This window comes from Prionailurus bengalensis, chromosome B3 (assembly GCF_016509475.1).
Source record: "Prionailurus bengalensis isolate Pbe53 chromosome B3, Fcat_Pben_1.1_paternal_pri, whole genome shotgun sequence".
Lineage (NCBI taxonomy): Eukaryota > Metazoa > Chordata > Mammalia > Carnivora > Felidae > Prionailurus > Prionailurus bengalensis.
Genome location: NC_057355.1, coordinates 104,659,756 through 104,679,615, shown reverse-complemented (window position 1 = coordinate 104,679,615; position 19,860 = coordinate 104,659,756). Strand labels below are relative to the sequence as shown.

Genomic DNA, 19,860 nt, shown 5'->3' with positions numbered 1-19,860 from the left:
GGCTGGCCGCGGCCGCCGAATGCCCAGCCCCAGGCCGAGCCGCAGCCGGAGCCGGAGCCGGAGTCCAGCCGGGCTGCCGTGCGCTTGCTGCCTCGTGCGCACTCCCGTAATTCGTTAATTGCTGTAAATCCCAAGGACGGCCACATTTGATTACACATACAGTATAAGAACCGACAACAAAGCGACGAATTAATTACCAACTTCATTAACATAGGTCCCCAAATTAAAGGCAGCGAGCTGTTTCTTTGGGCCCACTTGCCGTGGTGGTGGTGGTTGAAGGGGGAGGGTGTTTAGAAAGAGATTTTATTTTTCTTTTCCGGCATTGGGAGTTGTGAGGGAAGAAATGTCTTCTGCTCCCCCCACCTACCACTCACACCCTCAGCCGGTCCCCTTGTCCCCCCCCCCCCCCCCCCCGCGACTCCTCCGCCCAATCTGTTTCTGCTTTTCTAGGGACTCAGACCGGTTTGAAGGCTGTCGGGTCCCGCTCTCTGTGCCAGCATTAAAGTTAGGCTGGGGTGCGCTCTCTGGCTCGGGTCCCCTGGTGCTGCCGCTCTCCCGCCTCCGGGCTCTCAGCCCCCGGCTCGGGGCCGCGCGGGCTGTTTGCTCCAGGCCGCGCCGGCGGGCATTGAGTAGCGTTTGTATTAACGTGGAAACTCTGTTTCCAGCGTGGGCCTCCTGCGTTCGCTCCCTCCCCGGGTGTCCGGCCGACCCCTCTTCCATCCCCGAGTCCTGACCTGGCTCCTGTGGTCTCCCCAAACCGGCCCTGGGGTTAGATTCCCCGGCTGGTGTTCTTTGCAGCCTGCCTTGGGTTTCTTTCAAACTCTAAAAGCCCTGCGCGGATCGCACGAGTCCAGTCTCTCCTCCGGGGACCGTGGAATATTTAGAAGGGCGCGACGAGTGGGAGAGACACGAGTTTTTGAAAATAGTTGGTTCTTGGGCTTGTGTATCTGTCTCTCTCTTGCCTACACGCCCACACTTCACTCCCAGGCCTCCTTCCTTTACCCTTTCTGGCCCTCAGCGTGGTCTGATCCTGGTTAAGACAGCACAGTGGTGGCTTTAGGCTTCAGCCTGACTTGCTTTCTGCGTTTGATCTACACCCTTACTGGTGGCGTTGAATGCGATAACCCACCCCCACCCTCACTCTTCTCCAGCATTTACCTAAATATTTTTATCTTTCCATCGTATTGTATGGGTTTCCTTTCTCCCCTTCCCTAAAATCAAAACAAAACAAAAGGGGGGGGGGAGGAGGAAAAGAACGAAAAGAAGAAAAGGAGAAGGAAGGTAAGGGAGGCCTCCCTGTCCATCATTTTAATTATACAATTAGTTCACATGCTCCAGCCCATAATGTATATTTTAAGCGGAGCCCAGTGTCTTTCAAGAACATTCTGGTAATGTCGGAGGCCTGGATTTGTTGCCTGCTCGTCCCCCCGTGCAGCAGCGGCCTGTTTTCCTCCCCCTGTTGTGTGTTTTTATTATTTTCCCTCTGGCTTAGATGTGTCAATCATTCTCTCCCTGCCATTGGTTGGAGAGTTTGCGTCAAAAAGTTGCCAGAGAGGCGCTTTCTCAGCAAATCTCCCTGAGAGCGGGACCGACCTCAGCTCCAACTCAGCCTCCACTGTTATTAAAAAATAAAAATCGCTAGAGCAGCCCTCACCACGTCTACTTTGTATGTATCACAGAGGGACCCACGCGTGTTTCCAACTCGAGCTACTTTCCTCATTTTCGATTCTTAAAAATATTTTTTTTTCGTTGTTTGACTTTTTACGGAGGGGTGAAGACAGCAAGATTTCTAACTCAATACTCTTGATTTCTTTTAGGATAGCTGGCTATTTGGAATTTTGAAGGATAATTTAATTTTTTTTCTAACTTCCCATGCGGCTGTAAGGTAAGTGTCCGTCTGTCTTGCCTGCCTATGTCCATGTGTCCTCCTGTCTACCATCGCCCCGGTACCTCCAATAGACCGACTGATGCACACTTCTGCGAACGTGGAGTTCTTCTGAAGCATGCCGTGTTTTTCTCCCTTGTAAATTTTTTAGGTGTAGTAACAAGCATTGCGAAAAATTTCTGGTCTGGAGGTGAGGGCGGGAGTGGGAGGAGGGGAGACAGCGCGCTCCTGGGGTCGCCGCTTCCGCCCAACGTCGTGGAAACCCTGTGAGGGTAATGTGGGGTGTTTTGGAGGGGTTCTGTTTCTGGTTTTGTTTTATGTCAACGCCCATTCTGGGCTTCTCCCTGCTAGTTTGCGTTTTGGCCCTCAGATGTGGTTGGGTCATTTGCACTGATCTCAAGGACATCTTCAGAGTCCGAGACAAAAAGATACAGATGTAGCTAGATGGATGGATGGATGGATGATGATGATGATGATGATGATAAGATAGGCGTCTTCTAGGGCCAGCGTGCCCGAAGCCCGGCTTGCTCGCGGATCAGCGGGTGAGGATGGTCGCAGCTCGAGCCACCCCCTCCCCCCCCCGCCCTTAACGAACGTGAGAGGAAACCCGAGCGAATAACCTAGGAGGCGTGGAGCACCGGCAGCTCGTCCGCCCCGCGCTCGCCGCTCCCTCTGTCCCGTCCCCTTTCCCTAGAGCCAAGAGCAGCTCACCAAGATTCGCCCTCCGTTCTCAGCCTCTTTCAAAGGCCTCCAGGTCCCCTTTTCCTTTTTGATCGCCACATCCCTCCCCTCAAAATAACCTGGGAGTGCAGTAAACCCCCCATCCCCATCCCCGGTTGTCTCGGTCCCAGACCAGGGTCTCCAGACCGAGCGAAAGCGGGAGAGTCGTTTTGCTACGTGACTTTGTCCGGAACGGCTCCGGGCCCGCCCGGTGCAGCCCTCCGCACGCACCTGGGGCTGGCAGAAGTGTTGGTGAGTGGCCCCGGCTCCGCCTGAGGCCGCGGCGGGGCCGGGGACGGAAACCTTACACTGGGGAAGGCGGCCCTCCGCCGTTCCGGACCTGGGGCAGCGCCGGGGCCTGCGTGCGCGCTCGCGCGCTCCCCTCCCAGGCTCGGGGACACCGGAGTGTCGTGGGCAGGGGCCGGGCCGGGGTGGAGGGGTGCCCTGAGGCCCAGCCTCCGCTCTGGGTCCACGCAGGTTGAACCATCAGGTTCCGCGGGCAGCCGGCCTCGGCGACGTGTCACGCCGCCAACTCCAAAGAAGTCTTCGTGTTGATGTGTTCAAGTGGCTCTTGAAATCACAGTCCGATTTCAGAACACATTTTTTGAGATCAAGTCCCTCGTCAGAACTCCCCCGAGTTGGCTTTTTCCTCCTTCACAGACAGAAGTGGGATGCGGGGACGGAAGGCCGAGCTGCGTTGACCCTGGAGCGGTGGATGACTTGGGGAGGGGGTGGGGAAGTCGTTCCTGGAAATGCTCTCCTCCGTCCGAGAGCCTGGGGGGGGTCAGGATTTTTCCCGCTCAGTTCGGGACTTTTTCCAGGCACCGAAAGTTATTAGCACAGGAGACCAGTTGGAGAGGAAACTCCTCCCCCCAAAGGAAGGTAGACACCAGACCTCTCCTCACTCCCCGAGCTAACACTGGGGCTTTCTCCTCACCATAATTAATAGTCAAGGCCAACCCTTTTGGCACGTTTCTTCCTCCCTCCCTTGCGGGTGGCAGCGTTGTTTGATTCCCTGAGGCCAGAAACTTTCACTCGAGTTCGCCGGAGAGGGAGGCCCGCGCCGGCTGGTTCCGCGGTGCCCACTTCTCTCCTCTTTCTTTCTCTCCTCTTGCTCTTCGCGGTCCTCCGAGCCACAGGCCAGTCGCCAGTCCGCGTAGTTTTGTTTCTTTTCCATCATGCAGAAAATTAATCAGCCCGGACGAGAAGCGGAGCTGAGCACGGCGGCCTGTAATTAAGGGACGTGTGCCCCTCGGATTATCTCGTTAGTTTATCAAGAAAACATTTATTATAATTAATTCTTGGACGAGGTAATTATTATTGAGCGAGGACACAGCAACTGGTAGATGGGCTCCTTGGAAGAAACACACACACACACACACCCACACACACACACACACACACACAACAACAACAGGGGGGGGAGATGTGGGGGAGGGAGGGAAGAGCGACAGATTGCACGAATTGACCGTTAGATATAAGGCGGCGCGGGCCCGGGCGGGCAGTGGAGCCGGACCCGGGGCGCCAGGACTGCGGGGCTGCCGGGCAGGGACGCCGGACCGAGGCACTCGCGCCCGGACGTGCGGGCGCCCAGCGGCTGCGGAGACTCGCCCAGCGACCGTCGCCCGCTCCCGTGGGTAGGACTTCTCCAGTGGCTACCTCACAAGCAGTCATATTGACGCTTATATTTTTGAAAGGGTATTTCAGTTTCCCCTTCTGGGCTCGCTTTAGAGAGGAAGGGAGAAAGGCGTCCTTGCAGGGCTTTGAAAGTTAATGGAAGAGCCAATGGCCTCTTCTTTGGAGAGTGCATGGCTCTTTCATAGCCTAGGCCGGCTGCTCAAAGTATCGAATAGTTTTATTTGGGGGTGCTTTTCTTTTTCTTTTAAAGATGCATAGAGTAGCTAAAGCGAAAACAGTTTATCCCTAGAATTTTAGTGATTTTGCGATGGCAAGGGCAAAGCTGTTCCGAGAAGGATCTTTGCCTAGTGCTTTCTGTCTGTTACTGCTTTTTATGTTGGAATGTGCATTTCTAATTGGGTGAGAGCTCTACATGTAAGAACAATTCCGTATTTCTCATGTGTACATCTGCTATGATTTTGGTTTTTTCTGTGGTAGTTCAGAACTGTACAACATAGTAAGACTGCATTAAACAAGAAAGAACTCCAGCTTAGAAGCTACATAAACAAATAAATGACTGTATTTTAAAGCAACATTGTTTTCACAGGCTCTAAATAACTCTGTCTTGGAAAGAGAGTAGAAAATGTCAAGTCTTTGTTACAGGGGGCAACTAAATTAGTTTTATTGATGAGATTTTTCAAACTCCTCCAAGAAGGGTATTTATAAAATTACATTAAATTAGACCCGAGGGTAGAAAAGCATGATTTTTGTGCTATGACTTTAAATCGGGAAGAAGTTGCAGTAACTGACTTCCATTTGTAGAATTTTGTGCCTTGATCTCTAAAGCAATGGAAATATGAAAACCCAGTCCTAAAAACTCAGTAGGACCTTTGTCAAAGTAAGAGGGAACTTCTCCTAATCTTGTATCCGCCATTTTGAAGCAATCTCTCATAGTGTCAAAGTTGCAAAGTAGAGGTCTTTGCAGGATAAGTGCCAATTTTTAGTCAAATAAAAGCTAGACTTGAAAACTGTCAGCCCGTATTAACATCCATTTGGGATCCCTTTGCTTGGGGCAGTGAGAGACACACAGCTGAAGAAAGTAAATAACTTTTCTTTTTCCGCCTGCCTTTTCCCTCCCTGAGCTTTTTCTTATAGGATTGTAGAAAACTTGAAAGGTAGGGAGAAATTCTACTAGTTTCACAACTTTGGGTGTTTGTGGATCTACTTTCTTCAAAACTAAAATGTGCAAAAGGCAGGCAGCTAGAATTAACAGGAAGCTCTGCTCTAGCTGCTGAGGACCCCAATGTCTGAAAATTTGCCTCCCGCAGGATCTGCTGCCTCTACAACACCAAAACCAACATGGAAGCGGCTTGCACTACAAATGCTCACCCTTTCTGCTTGCAAATGTGGGGGCCTGTCATTATCTGATTGGTGGGATTCTAACTTCAGGATTTCTAGCAAACCTCATGCCAATCTCTAAGACTTTTTTTTTTTTTTTGCAGTGTGTTTAAATATTTGATGGGTGTCGATTAAAAGTTAAATACTTGTTTGTTTAGCTTTAGTTCTTTAGACACATAATCAAGGTCCTCCAAAACCTTAATAAATCTGTTACTTACCTCAAAATCTAATTACCCAGACTACTAATTAGGTGAAAATGATTACTGGAAATGACTTCAAATGTGGAGTCATAGCAGTTGAGCAGTTTTCTCAACTTTGTCGATTAGCAAGTTCGTATTTTAGATGTTAAATGCACTGACATTTTAGGTTCACAGCAGTTAAAAGTGGTAAAAAAGCGAAGATAATTAAAATTTGCCTTGGAAAGGCAACAGTCTGGGGAGAGGTAGATTTCTTGAATTGTTTCTTTGTTTCTCACCAATGGGCTTTGTTATCAGCATTATTTATTTAGCCAAAGAGTTCTTTGTCTCTGCAAATGGCCCCAATCAAGTTTTGTTTGAGACAATTAGCTAGTGCCAGCCAATGAGTCCTATGCAAATGTAGGGATAGGAATGCAATGTGTGCATTTGAAGGCGCAGGGTTTTGTTCTTCGGGGGGAAGGCAGATTGTAATTGCTTTCTTCTGGTACTTTTTTTTTTTTCCTTAAGTTTAGTGTGGGGGTGGGGAAGACAGGTTTATCTGGTCTCTCTCCATCCCCTCTAGTTCCACAGCAGCTGGGGGCGGGGGTGAGGGGTGGGTTGCAAGTCCTTTAAAAGCCTCTACCTTGCACAGCCCAGGCTCTTTCTAAGTTAGTGGTGGAACGTGGGAGAGCTGCCGCCTGCGAAGCAGTAAACCAGCACCTCTGTTTGTTTGTTTGCTTTGCCCATAGTTCAACCGCTCCCAACCCACACACTAAGGACCCTGAATCTGTCCACCCCCAGCGAAGCGAGACCTTCTGGCTGGGTCCCCCCGATTTGGGCCGATTTTGCGCCTCCAAACAACCTTAGCATGATGTCTTATCTTAAGCAACCGCCTTACGCAGTCAATGGACTGAGTCTGACCACTTCGGGCATGGACTTGCTGCACCCCTCGGTGGGCTACCCGGGTAAGTGAGCCTCGCGGCACTCCTGCCTCGCCTTTCTCCAGGCCCGCCCCTCGGATTGTGACGCCCTTTCCCCCCGGAGCTCTGGGGCCGGCGGTCGCGCTGCCCCCACCCCAGCTCCAGGCGAGGTCCCCACTGGGTTTTCCTTCGAAAAAGCAGCTCAGGGCCACAGGGCGTTTACCGGCCGGAGGGGAGGATAGGGGCTGGAGGGAGTAGGTGGATCCTGCAACACTGGAGGAAACCCACACCGCTTTATTCTTAATTGGAGTGATTGGGGGGGACACACTTCGGAGCCGGGCGAGGAAGGCTCCTGCCTCCGCCCATATCTGGAATCCCAGTTCCTCGAAGGACCCTCTTCGAGAAGCTGGGTTTCTCCTCGTAAATTCTCCGGGCCAATCCTGGGGCCTCCCCTGTGACCTCCAGGCCCCATGCCTCTAAGCCCTAAAGGTGTGACTTACCCTGGGTATGGGTGCTTTCCTTTCCGGTCAGATCTGTTTTTTAAAATCCTCGTAGAAGTAGGAAATATGCCCCCATTTTAAAGATGGAGGAACAAAGGCCCTCAAAACCAGAGTCTCGAGCAGGATCGAGATTTCACCCCATCTCTCCGAACTGCGGGTCCTCGGGGATCCCTTGACTTCACGGAATGGATTTTTTGTTTGTGTTGTGGCTTAGGGGTTGCTTCTGTGGGAGTTTAGGATTTTGGGCTTCCTTTTATTTCATTTTGTTATTTATGGAAGGGTCGCTCTGGCTGGAGCGATCTCCGATGTCAAAAGTGGGGGCTCCCCTGGAAAGGACAGTGCTTGTCTGGGGACCAAGCGTCGGCTCCGGGTCGGGGAGGGGGTGGGGAGAACACTGGTAGGCTCTGGGTTGAAGGGCTGGGAGGACAAGGGAAGTGCCGGGAGTGGGGGTCGGGGGAGTCGGAGCACCCGCAGAGACCCCTATGACTGAGAAACTGCTCCCCCACCCTAAAGGGCCCTGGGCTTCTTGTCCCGCAGCCACTCCCCGGAAGCAACGCCGGGAGAGGACGACGTTCACACGGGCGCAGCTAGACGTGCTGGAAGCTCTATTTGCTAAGACCCGGTACCCAGACATCTTCATGCGGGAGGAGGTGGCGCTGAAAATCAACTTGCCCGAGTCCAGGGTGCAGGTAGGGCAGATGTAGATAGAACCGTCCTTCCTGACCCTGCCACTCCTCCCCTGAGCTTCGGTGTATGTTGAGGACCCGGCAGAGTCCCAGGTCTTAGAAAGTGTGAAAGGAAGGCTGGAAATTCAGCCCTCCATTGGAGGCCAGTACACTCTTCTTCTAAGGCTCCTTGGGCCTGATTACTCCTCTTGCCCCTTTCTGCACCCCCACCCCACCCTAGGGGTGAGTCTCTGCAAGAGTCTCCCGACCTAGGTTGTAAGGGAAGACTGGAGATTTTGCTGCAGTGATAAAGCACAGTCCTAGAGCTTTCGGGTCCCCAGCCAACAGAGGCCTGGTCTTGGCAGATTTCAAGGGCAGTCACTTAATATTTTAATACTTCCCTTTCCCCGTGTGGAAATCCTACCCCATTCTCATCTACTTTTAGAGGTGAAAGGAGCTTAGCTCCTGTATAGCCCCAATATTTTTACAGGTGAAGAAATGGAGTAAATGACTTGCTCAAGGTCACATGTCAGTTTGGCGATAGAGCCAAGCCATAGAAACACTGGTGTTCTTAACAAAGAAATTACACAATAATAGTGTTTTCTTTAACTTCTCAGGGTGTAGACAGAATTTGCTAGCTCTGAGCCATCTCGCAGATAAAATATCAAGGCAACATCCTTAGTGACATTCCCCCCCCTCCCCTTAACTTGACCTTAAGGTGGAGAGGGAAAGTAAACTCCAAATTTCCTCAAACGCAAGCCGCATATAGAGTTCTCTGGAAATAATGTTTAGCACCTAAACACACACACACACACACACACACCTGGGACTCCCCTTTAGCCAGGACATATCAGTGTGACCTGCAGATCACACAAGAGACTTTCCAAAGTAGGACGGAGGAATTTAGCACTTGGGGGGCTTGAACTCAAGTCTTCACTGCAAGAAAGTAAGTGGCTCTGAGTGGTTGGTGGTGATATGCTCAGCTTTGGGGGCACAGTTAACACACCCATATGTAGAGCTCATTTGAGAAAACCACGGAGGACGTGTTGCTCAGAAAATGCCTGTAGTTTTCTCTCAAAGGGTGGTAATTTCTTTGATAGGCCCCCTCCCACAGCAAATACTGTTCCTTCATTGCAGAACATGAACAGGGCTGGTAAAGACAGTCTTCACAGTTGCAGGCAGACCCTTAAATTGACAAGCCAGTGAACATAGCCCAGGACACTGAATCTGTGTGCTGAGTGGCACCACCCTGAAGGCAAAGACTCCAGTATCAGACCTGAGACTAGCAGAGAAGTCTGTGCTTAAGCTCAAAGCTGAGTACGTACAAAACATTCCACTTACCATAAAGACAGTTTCAGCAAACAGTGGCTTTCAGACCTCCTTCAACAGGAACGCTTCTCCTTGGAGCTCTCTTTTGTAAGTGAGCCTTTTTAGGAGAGAAGGAAAAAAAAAATAGAGTGATGGAACCACCTCCATATTAAACGTTACTCCCCAGAAGATGGACTGTAAACTTTGAATTTAGGCTGTTCTTGTTGTTGAGTAACAACAGATTTGTTATCCCTCGCTTTGCTTGTGTTCTGCTCCAAAAGACATAGAAACATGGAATTCCACTGTAAGAGTGTTCCACAATACCGCTGGGTCTATGTGTATGTGTGTATTTAAGGTGAAATACGAGATAGGAAAATGAGAGGGAGAATTTTTAGCCATATGATTTATGATACTGGGCTGGGAGTCCAGGCTTTAAGACAGCCTCCCCACTTTCTTACAATTCCAGGGGTATATATGAAAGCACCACAAAATGGGTTTTCAGTGGCAGGAGAGATTGTCTGCTTAGCTCATCTGTCCATGGAGAGCAGATTTATAATCTGGAAGCCACTCTTGTCCTTGAAACCACGTTAAAGAAATTTCTTTCCCTTTCAAGGTGTGGTTTAAGAATCGAAGAGCTAAGTGCCGCCAACAGCAGCAGCAGCAACAGAATGGAGGTCAAAACAAAGTGAGACCTGCCAAAAAGAAGACCTCTCCAGCCCGGGAAGTGAGTTCAGAGAGTGGAACGAGTGGCCAATTCACTCCCCCCTCTAGCACCTCAGTCCCGGCCATTTCCAGCAGCAGTGCTCCCGTGTCTATCTGGAGCCCAGCTTCCATCTCCCCACTGTCAGATCCCTTGTCCACCTCCTCTTCCTGCATGCAGAGGTCCTATCCCATGACCTATACTCAGGCTTCAGGTTATAGTCAAGGATATGCTGGCTCAACTTCCTACTTTGGGGGCATGGACTGTGGATCTTATTTGACCCCTATGCATCACCAGCTTCCTGGACCAGGGGCCACGCTCAGCCCCATGGGTACCAATGCAGTCACCAGCCATCTCAATCAGTCCCCAGCTTCTCTTTCCACCCAGGGATATGGAGCTTCAAGCTTGGGTTTTAACTCAACCACTGATTGTTTGGATTATAAGGACCAAACTGCCTCCTGGAAGCTTAACTTCAATGCTGACTGCTTGGATTATAAAGATCAGACATCCTCGTGGAAATTCCAGGTTTTGTGAAGATCCGTAGAACCTTTTTGTGGGTGATTTTTAAATATACTGGGCTGGACATTCCAGTTTTAGCCAGGCATTGGTTAAAAGAGTTAGATGGGATGATGCTCAGACTCATCTTCTGATCAATGATCCGAGAGGCATAGAAGGAAAAATGAAGGGCCTTACAGGGGCCCACCAACCAGCAACCTGAAATGGACAGACCAGTCTACTTAAGATCCTGTCATAGTTTTAGGTCATTGGTTTTCCTGATTTGCAAAGTGATCAAAAGCATTCTAGCCATGTGCAACCAAACACCACCAAAAATAAACAAAACTAAATTGCGAGGGAAAGGAGGGAAGGACATAGCCTTCTTAAGCAGAGGTGTTCCAATGTTTTAGCCAATCCGTGGTTGAATCTTAGGAATGGACAGTGTCTCAAGCTCACTCACGTTTCATGACCAACTGGTAGTTGGCACTGAAAAACTTTTCAGGGCTGTGTGAATTGTGCGACTGATTGTCCTAGATGCACTACTTTATTTAAAAAATAATGTTCATAAGGAGTCAATATGTAGTTTAAGAGACAATCAGTGTGTGTCTTATATAAATGGTACATCTGTGGTTTTTAATCTGTGCTAGACTTCAAAACTGTGATCTCCTGTTATTGTATGCAACCTTGAACTCCACCTCTGCAGGGGTTCTTCTGTGATTAAATAGGTTATAATTATAAGCAAATTCAGAGCAACTGAGTACTTATCTAAAAAGATTACCTTTGGCTGGAGGTGAGCTGCACTGAAACTTTACAACAAAATGTCTCTGGACAAGGAGAGTGAGAGAAGAGAAACAGAAGGACACTAATTCATCTGTAATTTACTGTTGGTAAGCCTAGCAGTAAAGAGACATTGGTCAATTGCTCTGACCCTGATGAATTTATAGACTGAGATCATTGTCGTTTATGCTTGCAGATGTTAACTGGAAAAGTTATATATGCATAAACCTTTTCTTCCTGGATTTGGCAGATATGTATAATTATATTAAAATGGTTCTAGCACAATATTGGGTCCAGTTTAATTTTATGCCACTATTTATGGATGAGAAGCCCATATTCAGCCTCTCCTTCCCTAAACATATTTTATTTAGGTCAGAGAGGAAATCCATAAACTCTATTTAAAAAGCATTTTTGGCTTTATCAATGGATGAACTAGATACGAGTGACTGTGGCAGGTCCACTTTGTGTGACTTCCATCAGGACTGCTCTGGAATAGAATATAGGGAGCCTAACAATCATTAGGATCTTGCTCTCCTTGCCGCATGCCATGGTGATTTCTTAGGCACTTTATTGGTACCTTTTAACATAGCTCATTTCTTTTTTAGCGAGACAGGGAGAACTGTAGTACCTCGGAGAAAATGGGAATGGCAAGAATTCCTTGTTTTTATTCTCTCATTTAAGGGGATTTTTTATTTTTTAACTTCCAAAAAAATCTGAGGTGAACATGAGAGGGAATGTAATCGGAATCTGAAAGCAGTTCAGGCAGAAATGATTTCTGAACAAAAGAGTTCCAGAAAAGTTTTAAAACCTATAATTTCAGTAGTTGAACATAAGGCACCCTGGTCAGTTTTGTTTTTGTTTTGTTTAAAAGAAAGTGCTGAGGAAAAGAAAATAGGTCCCTTCTCAGTTCTACTTGCATTTTGTAAACCAATCACCAGAAAAGACAAATGGGCCAATGGTCATGGTGCTCCTCAGGTAAAAGCAGTATTGAATGTTAAACTCTTTATGTTCTTAAATTTGACCCAAATTAAGTGACTCTTGACTAACTTTTTAAATGACTTTAGTAGTTGCAACCATTTTGTTTTCTGGCTAATTTTTCTGTCCCTGGCCGTGCATGCTCTCTTGAACCCTACATAATCTTGCCTAATAAGTAAATTGGTTTTGTTTTACTGCTAAAGGAAATGCAATAGTTAACAAGAAGCAACTGAGGCAAAACTTCATGGCAAGATTTTCCAGTACCCATTGATAATATTTACCCTACAGAGTTTACACCGAAGTGAAATTGAGGCCCAAGAGAGAATCTTTGCTTTATAATTTTCCAGCTTCTGGATCTAACTCTCCCAGCTTTTCTCATGCAACAGTAAAGCAGATCGAAAGTAATTTCTCTCCCTGCTTCCAGTTTTCAGGATGCCCCACAAAGGATCAGGAAAAGACCCCCTCTCATTAAAAATAATAATGGTATAATTATAAAATGGCATAATAATAATTGCTCAGCAAATAACGCGGTTAGATTTCTCCCCCAATACTATAAACACGGAGGAGGTCAGAAAAAGGCGTTGAGCATCTTCTGAAACTAATTTTTCCATCACCTTTGCACAACTTCGTTTAACAGACCACGGAGTTAAATCCCTTTGGATTGACGGCAAAGTAGAAATGAATTCCCCCTGACCGCAGGCAACGAAGGGAGGGAAAGGGGGGCGGGGAGCAAGCGCTGGCTTAAAGACGTCCAGAGAGTTCTGATCACCCCTCCTACTCAAGACCGGGTTTAACAAAATTAAGCCCAGTCATGGTGATACTTGTACTGAAATGACGTCACCCTCCAAAGGCGTCAGGGAGCTAGTTCAACTGCATATTGGCAACTGGGGCGGGGGACAGAGGTCGGTGGGGTGGTCCGCTTCACAAAAATCTGCTGCCCCCATCCTTTATCTTCCCCACAAAGATTCTTGGCCGTTTGTATTTCACCTTGGGAGTGTTTCTAGCCTTCCCAGATAAGAAGAGCAATGCAATCAAGTCAATTAATTTCCGGCTGCCGAAATTTCCGAGTTTTAGATAATGGTCAGTTTCCTCAACTCCCATCCGGTTCTTTGGTCTCACCTTTCCTCTAAACGTCCCTTCGGCCCCAGCCCCGCACAGCCTGGGCGGGAGGCGTGGGGCCCCGGGAGGCCCTGGGCGGGACTGCGGGAACTGAGCCCCAAGGTGTGCACAGGGGCGGCGCAGGAGCGCGGCCCGGGTTCTCGGCCGAACTCAGCGCGATCTTTCAGGGTTGGAGGCCCGTCGGAGTTGGCCGGGGAAAGGACTCGCATCCCTGCCCCTGGGAGCCCCAGTTGGGGCAGAGGCCCAAGTCAGTTCCCCGGGCCGATACCGCCCTCTGGGCCCTACTCACAGCCCTGCGGGCCTGGCGGAGGCGACAGGAGACCGTCTCTCCTCCTTTGAGTTCCCCTCCCTTCCTGTGCCCTGCCTCCGGCTGGGGTCCGAACCCAGGACCTCCGCCGGGCCGCAGCCCACCCCGCTCGGCTAAGTGTTCAGGCCCCGCGGGATCCGGCCGCGCCAGAGCCCAGGGGGCTGGGGGCCGCGGGCAGAGCTGAGGAGCCGCCGCGGGGCCTGCGCGCCTTCAGCGCACGGAGAGCGCGGCCTCCTCGAGCCCTGAAGTCGCCTTTGGGTCGGCCGCGGGCTTGGGGGGCGTCTGGCTGACAGCACGGCCCGGCCCGAGTTGCGGAGGGAGGGAGGAGAGTGTGTGTGTGGTCCGGACAGGAGCAGAGCACCTTGCGCTGGAAAAGGAACGAAAACTGAGACCCAAGGAGAGGCCGGGCCCAGGAGAGGGGGCCAGGGAGGTGAAAGCGGGCCTGGCGGGGCCTACGGCCTCTGGGTCTCCTCGTCTCCCGGGAGGAAGCGCCGCAGACCGCTGGGTCTCCTCCCGGCAGCGAGGGGGAGGCCGCCGCCGCCGTCACAGCGGGGGCTCCCGCCGAGGGGCGTCCGTGGCGCCGACAGGGAGTCCAGCTGGGCCTGCTCTGGGCCCTCAGAGATCTCCCTGGAGAGCCAGGTGCTCCGGCTGGCGGGTCTGGGGAAGTCGTGCTTGTGTGTTCCGCCCTCCCTCGGGGTCCTGGGCTCTGGGCTGAGGCTTTCAGAGGGGAGCCTCATCCCTTTTCTCCTACCCCTCTACATTTCTTTTTTTAACCGAGTGCCCTGTCTTTTCCTTTTTGGACCTGGGCGCAGCACTGAACAGCCCCGAAGGCTGGAAGCCGGGTCTGGAATGGGGAAGCGGTGCCTTAGGCGTCCTGGAAGGCGCCAGGAAGCCCATTCCGGTCACCTGCAGGGCAGCGGCCGCAGAACTGTGCCCGCCTGCACTTAACCAGAAGCGGGTGGTCGGGCAGCCAGACCTGGCACGTACAGCACAAGTTTGAACCCGCATCTAACACCCGGTGAAAACCTCGCTGTTGTTACCAGGACAAAGCTGTAACCCAAAACCAGGCGTGCCAGTGTTAGGTGGTGGTTTACTGCACACAGAGACATGTTTTAATTACGCAAAAGAGAAAAACAAAGGAGTCAGGCAGGCGTCGGGCGCATCCCACACAACTGAAGCCGACGTCGTAGAAAACAACCCAAACGGGAAGATACAGGGTCGGACTCAGCCATGACCTCAGCCTGCTTCTTGCCTTCCTTGGAAACCTTTAGGAAGGACAGCTCTTTCCCCTTCCTACCACAAAAGGGTCCAAGCCCCAGTCGCGTATCTGCATGCCCAGATCTGTGACCAGTGCCTTCAACACACCTCTGTTTTTCTCTCAACGGGTAGCACCCAGTAAGCGCAGCGTGCCCGGATAAAACCTGATCCCCCAGCCGCCCCATTTCCGCCCGTGGGTTAGCACGATAGGAAAGACAGGGAGCCCCTGGGATGGAGAGAGCAAAACCCCCAACAAAACCCACCCCGATGTCTTTCACTATTAGGCTCTGAAACTGCACAGATTATGGGATTTGTCTCGGACAGAATTAACATTACATGTGAAACCATAGTGCTCCGGTGTATTGAGACACATTGTATAGAATTGCTTGGAGCGTCTCTTCCAAACTGCCTGTTAATAGCAATATGAGGCCTTGGACGCATTTGTAGGTTTTTGTTTTTAACCCGATTAAAACAAAATTTAGGCACTATTTGGAAAGGGCAGTTTTTCCAAGGGAGGCAATTCGAAGGACACGGAACCCATTCCGCCAGCTGGAGGAAGCTTCTGTCTGCAGAAGTGGCTGAGAGAAGGGAGCAGGCGTGCGTTTGCAAGACCTTCTACTATGCAGCAACTCCCAGAAGCAAGGCAGGCACCACCCCCCCCCCCCCGCCCCCCAATTCTAAAGGGAATCTGTCAGACTTCCTCTCTTGCAAGCAGCGTGTTTTATATTTAAAAATCAACCTGCTGTCGACTGCAAACAAACAATAAGCAAATTCAAATAAAGGAGCCCTACCAAGCCCAACCCATTCGGTCAAAGATAACTGCAGGTGCCTGAGAGGCCAGGCTATCACTGGGGGGAGGGTCGACTCCGAATTTTGTTTTTCTCCTAAAGGGAAAGTCGAACAGCATGAGGTCCATGAGTCACTTTTATTCCTTAATCTCCCCAACTCTTTACCTTCCATTCTTAGTGGAAGGAAACATGGTATTTGGGGATGGAAAAAAACAAAACAGAACAAAACAAAGAAAACAAAAAAGAATCCCACAGCAAATATATAATGGTAAGTGACCAAAGTTTGAACTGACTTGTTTCAGCTCCAGAAGAAAAAAAAAAAAAAAAAAAAAAAAGCTGTCTAAGAATCAGAATCTTCTGCCACCTTCTCCCGGTGTCCTCGCCTTGGTTTGCCTACTGTGGAGGTGGGAAGGGGGCCTTTGGATTAGATGTTTCTTACTAGGAGACACTTGCAGCGGAGGGTGTCTTTAAAAATAAGATGCCGGTTTCTAGCAGCTATACCAGTGCTGATTTCTACCCCTCTGAACGGCCCAGGACGAGCCCAGCAAATGCGGCCTCCGGGAAACACAGGAGCAGCACTTGACTGCACCCTGCAGGTCTGCTGCCCTCCACCCTCGGTTCCCCAGGTAAAGTCCTGAAAGCGCCCCTTAGAGCCAGCTTTTGGGTGAAGACTCTCCCTGAGGCCCTGCCCCCAATCTGCCAACTGGAGTCTCCAGAGGCCTGCGGCCACACTGCCACCTGAAAATCACTCATCCCGGCCCCTAGTTGTTAAAATCTGTTCCAAGAATCAATAGTCACATTTTAGGCTCATGGGCCATTAATAAAAATCTCCTTAACATTCAAATGGCTCTAAAATGCGTTGATGGCGGATTACTGGGGCCTAATGGACGTCGTGTGTGACAACATGGTCCCTGAATAGCGATGTTCTGGAGTGGGTGTCTGACCACAGCTACTTGATTATCAGCTTACAGCCAAACCACATTTTAGCTGCGATGCTCTTAAGTAGAGGCGTTTCTCCCGACAGCAGAGCGGGAGACTTCTGTGTTCTTCATTTAACCGGATTTAACAAACGCGTAGAGTTTTGGAAAGGGGAGGGGGAAAACTTGCCTGTCGGCATAAGGTCACCTCCAGACGAAAGAGGGGCGGGTCGCGGGCCACTGCCCCTCCTCCCCGCTTCTAAGGGAGCTTTGCCCGAAAGGCGGCTAAGGCCGATGGAGGCCCGCGCCCGGGACGTCTGCGTTGCCCTAAGTCCGGGGCTTCCCCGCGGGACCCCCGCGCTTCTCAGCGCCGGCGCAGAGTCCCTAAAGCCCCTGCCCTCCCGCCCCGACAAGGCCCGGCGAGTCTGGAACACTCGCGGGGCGCTCCTGCCGGCGGCGCGGAAGCCTACAGGCCTGGCTGCTCGCAGTCGACGGCGCCGTGGACGCCCCTGCAGCGGCTGCGGCGCCAGGGAGGGAGCGGGGACCCGGGTTTCCAGCAAAAGTGGTGCAGGCGCGTGTTCCCGTCCTCCACCCTCCCCACCCGCACCCCAATTCAGCAAACTAAGCGGAGGGTTCCGCATGCTGGGCCTCCCCAGCCCCAGCGGCGCCCACCCCCCTCCGCCCCCGCTAAGGTGACTTGGAGACCAGAGAGAGTGCCAGGGACCGCAGAGAGTCTCACTCTCCTGGCCGAGAGGCAGCTTCCGGCCAGCTGCTGGGGACAGCGAGACCAAGACCCCTAACCCGTACCTCCGACGGCTGCGGGCCTCGAACCCGCGGTGGATGGGTCTCCCGTGGAGACTGAGAAGGCTCGGGCCCCAGGCACAGTGCCACCGCTCTCGAAAAAGCGGGAACCCCTTTTGCCGTGGTCTTCGTGCCCCACCTTTATCCGCTTCCGCAGTCTCCCCGAGGTTCAGGGTGGTGCGTGGGGGCGTAATGACGCAGGAGACCAAAACGCCCCGCGGTCGGGTCCCACGTGGGCGCCCCACTCTGGGCGGGCGCAGAAGTCCACATTTCCTCCTTCGAGCACCTCTTGGCGAAAAGACGGGAGAACTGCGACGTGCTTGTCCCTAGAGCTCGCGACCTGGAGTAAACGCTGCCTCCCGGGGCGGGCCTGGGCTCGGACCCCAGTGCCCAGGGTCTGGACCCCGTCCTGGGTCCTGGGGGCAGTGCGCCCATCCGGGCCCCGAGGCCTGGACGCCGGCCGGCGGGTGGCAGCTTCCGGTTTCACCTGGAGGCCCGGCCTGGCCTGACCCGGCCCGCGGGAGCTGCCAGGGCAGGTTCAGAAGACTGGTAAGGAGCGTCCTAAAATGAACGCTGCGTTCGAGTTTTGAACACTGACGGTGCACATATAAAGCTTTTCCCGAGTCCTTCTTGCCCATGGACCCATGCGAGTGTGACAACCTTTGAGTTACGTTTGGCTCGAAATGTCCAGCTATTCATTCTTATTGCTAGACAGTGCTAAGGAATTTTTTCATAGGGAGGCAGATACTTTGGAGAGTTTTACACACACACGCACACATCCAAAAATGAAATTAGGTAATTGTGGAATGAAGAGTCACATTAATATTATACATTTTAAATTGATGCAAGTCTCTAATTGAAATGTCTTTCTCAATAGTTCTTCTTGCGGATTAAGTTGGTGCTATTTTTAATTTTAGTCTAAATTGGCCACTTTGAAGCTTTAGAAGGCTAACAAGAACTCAGTCTATTGATTAATCTCTACCAAAAAGCATAGCCTTTATTTAGTCTTAAAACTGACCACAGATAAGGCCCTCTGATCTTGAGATGAGGGGGAGGGTGGGGGGGGGTGAATGGTATAAACATACATTCCCTATTTTCAAGAACAAGTAATTGAGTTGGTTAAACCAATAATCTTGATTGCTGACTATTGTAAATGAACACATCACTTCCTCTTTTCCTTTTTCTTCTTTCTTTTCTTCCCCCTTTCCTTCATATGTATAGCTAAAGGTATGAAGTGTATGATACACAATTTTATTAAGAGGTGCCTGCGCTGATATCTTTTTCAGGAATTTTTTTTTTTAATATTTATTTATTTTTGAGAGAGAACTTGCACGTGAGCAGAGGAGGGAGGCAGAGGATCCAAAGTATGCTCTGTGTGCTGAGAACAGAGAGCCTAATATGGGGCTCCAACTCCAGAAGAGGGAGATCATGATCTGAGCCCAAGTCTGTCACTGAACTACTGAGTGACCCAGGTGCTTCTTCAGGAGTTCTTTTTTTTTTTTTTTTTTTAATTTTTTGCAGCTTTATTTGTTTTTGAGAGAGAGAGAGAGAGAGACAGAGACAGAGACAGAATGTGAGTGGGTTAGGGGCAGAGAGAGAGGGAGACACAGAATCGGAAACAGGCTCCAGGCTCCGAGCCATCAGCCCAGAGCCTGACGCGGGGCTCGAACTCACGGACCGCGAGATCGTGACCTGGCTGAAGTCGGAGGCTTAACCGACTGCGCCACCCAGGCGCCCCTCTTCAGGAGTTCTTAACAGTGACCTTCCCTTTGGGGATGGTTGTCCATGGATAGATTTTAGAGGATGGATAAATTCTCTCAATTGTATAGAAAAATACATTTTTTTTTTTTTGGTGTGTGTTCAGTGTAATTTTTCTGGACAGATCTACAGCTTTTGTTAAATTCACACACACACACACACACACACACACACACACACACAAAGGCTGTAACCACCCCGAATTAAGAGCCATTGGTTTTTATGATTCATATGTTGTGAAAGAAGAGTGAACTTGGGGATAGATACTTGTAGTTCTCATAAAACCTGGACAAAATGGCAGCCCAGTGACATTTAGATCTACCCCTAACATTTTGAAACTTTTTTTTTTAAACAAAGTAATCTAAAAAATCCCTTTTATTTTTAAATTTTATCTAGTTAGGCCCAATTTGAATTATTGCCCATGGGGCTATTTACGTATAATGCATTATAAAATAACAGATGAATTAAATAAGACTTATTTTTAATATTATCTACATATGAAATGTGAAGTAGAGAATTTAAGCAAACATTTTAATGATTCAGACCAAAAAACTTCTTTTAAAAAAATGTTTATTTAATTTTTGAGAGAAAGAGAGCATGTGTGGGGAAGGGGCAGAGAGAGAGGGAGACAGAGAATCCCAAGCAGGCTCTGTGTTATCAGCCCAGAGCCCAGTGCAGGACTTGAACTCAAGAACCATGAAATCATGACCTGAGCCAAAACAAAATGCTTAAGCAATTGGGCCATCCAGGCACCCCAAGTCTCTTTACCCAAAACAA

The 19,860-nt window shown here is 50.2% G+C and overlaps 1 protein-coding gene across 4 annotated transcripts; it reads left to right on the top strand.

Annotated features, from left to right (window-relative positions):
* The first annotated feature begins 1,475 nt into the window (after positions 1-1,475).
* OTX2 (orthodenticle homeobox 2) lies at positions 1,476-11,446 on the top strand. 4 transcript variants are annotated; one of them, XM_043556240.1, is made up of 5 exons: positions 1,476-1,666; positions 1,818-1,885; positions 6,546-6,761; positions 7,730-7,905; positions 9,803-11,446. In XM_043556240.1, the coding sequence occupies exons 3-5, from the start codon at positions 6,665-6,667 to the stop codon at positions 10,421-10,423; spliced, it is 894 nt and encodes a 297-aa protein (XP_043412175.1). In that variant the 5' UTR covers positions 1,476-1,666; positions 1,818-1,885; positions 6,546-6,664; the 3' UTR covers positions 10,424-11,446. The 4 variants fall into 4 exon arrangements, with proteins under 4 accessions (XP_043412175.1, XP_043412178.1, XP_043412177.1 ...); XM_043556243.1 differs by having other exon boundaries at positions 1,488-1,666; positions 7,754-7,905; XM_043556242.1 differs by lacking the exons at positions 1,476-1,666; positions 1,818-1,885 and adding an exon at positions 2,481-2,857.
* The last annotated feature ends 8,414 nt before the right edge of the window (positions 11,447-19,860 follow it).

Coding starts and splice junctions, on each gene's coding strand:
- OTX2 (XM_043556240.1), top strand. CDS start 6,665: ATGATGTCTTATCTTAAGCAACCGCCTTACGCAGTCAATGGACTGAGT. Junction 6,762..7,729: donor CCCCTCGGTGGGCTACCCGG/GTAAGTGAGCCT, acceptor CCCACCCTAAAG/GGCCCTGGGCTTCTTGTCCC. Junction 7,906..9,802: donor TGCCCGAGTCCAGGGTGCAG/GTAGGGCAGATG, acceptor TTCCCTTTCAAG/GTGTGGTTTAAGAATCGAAG.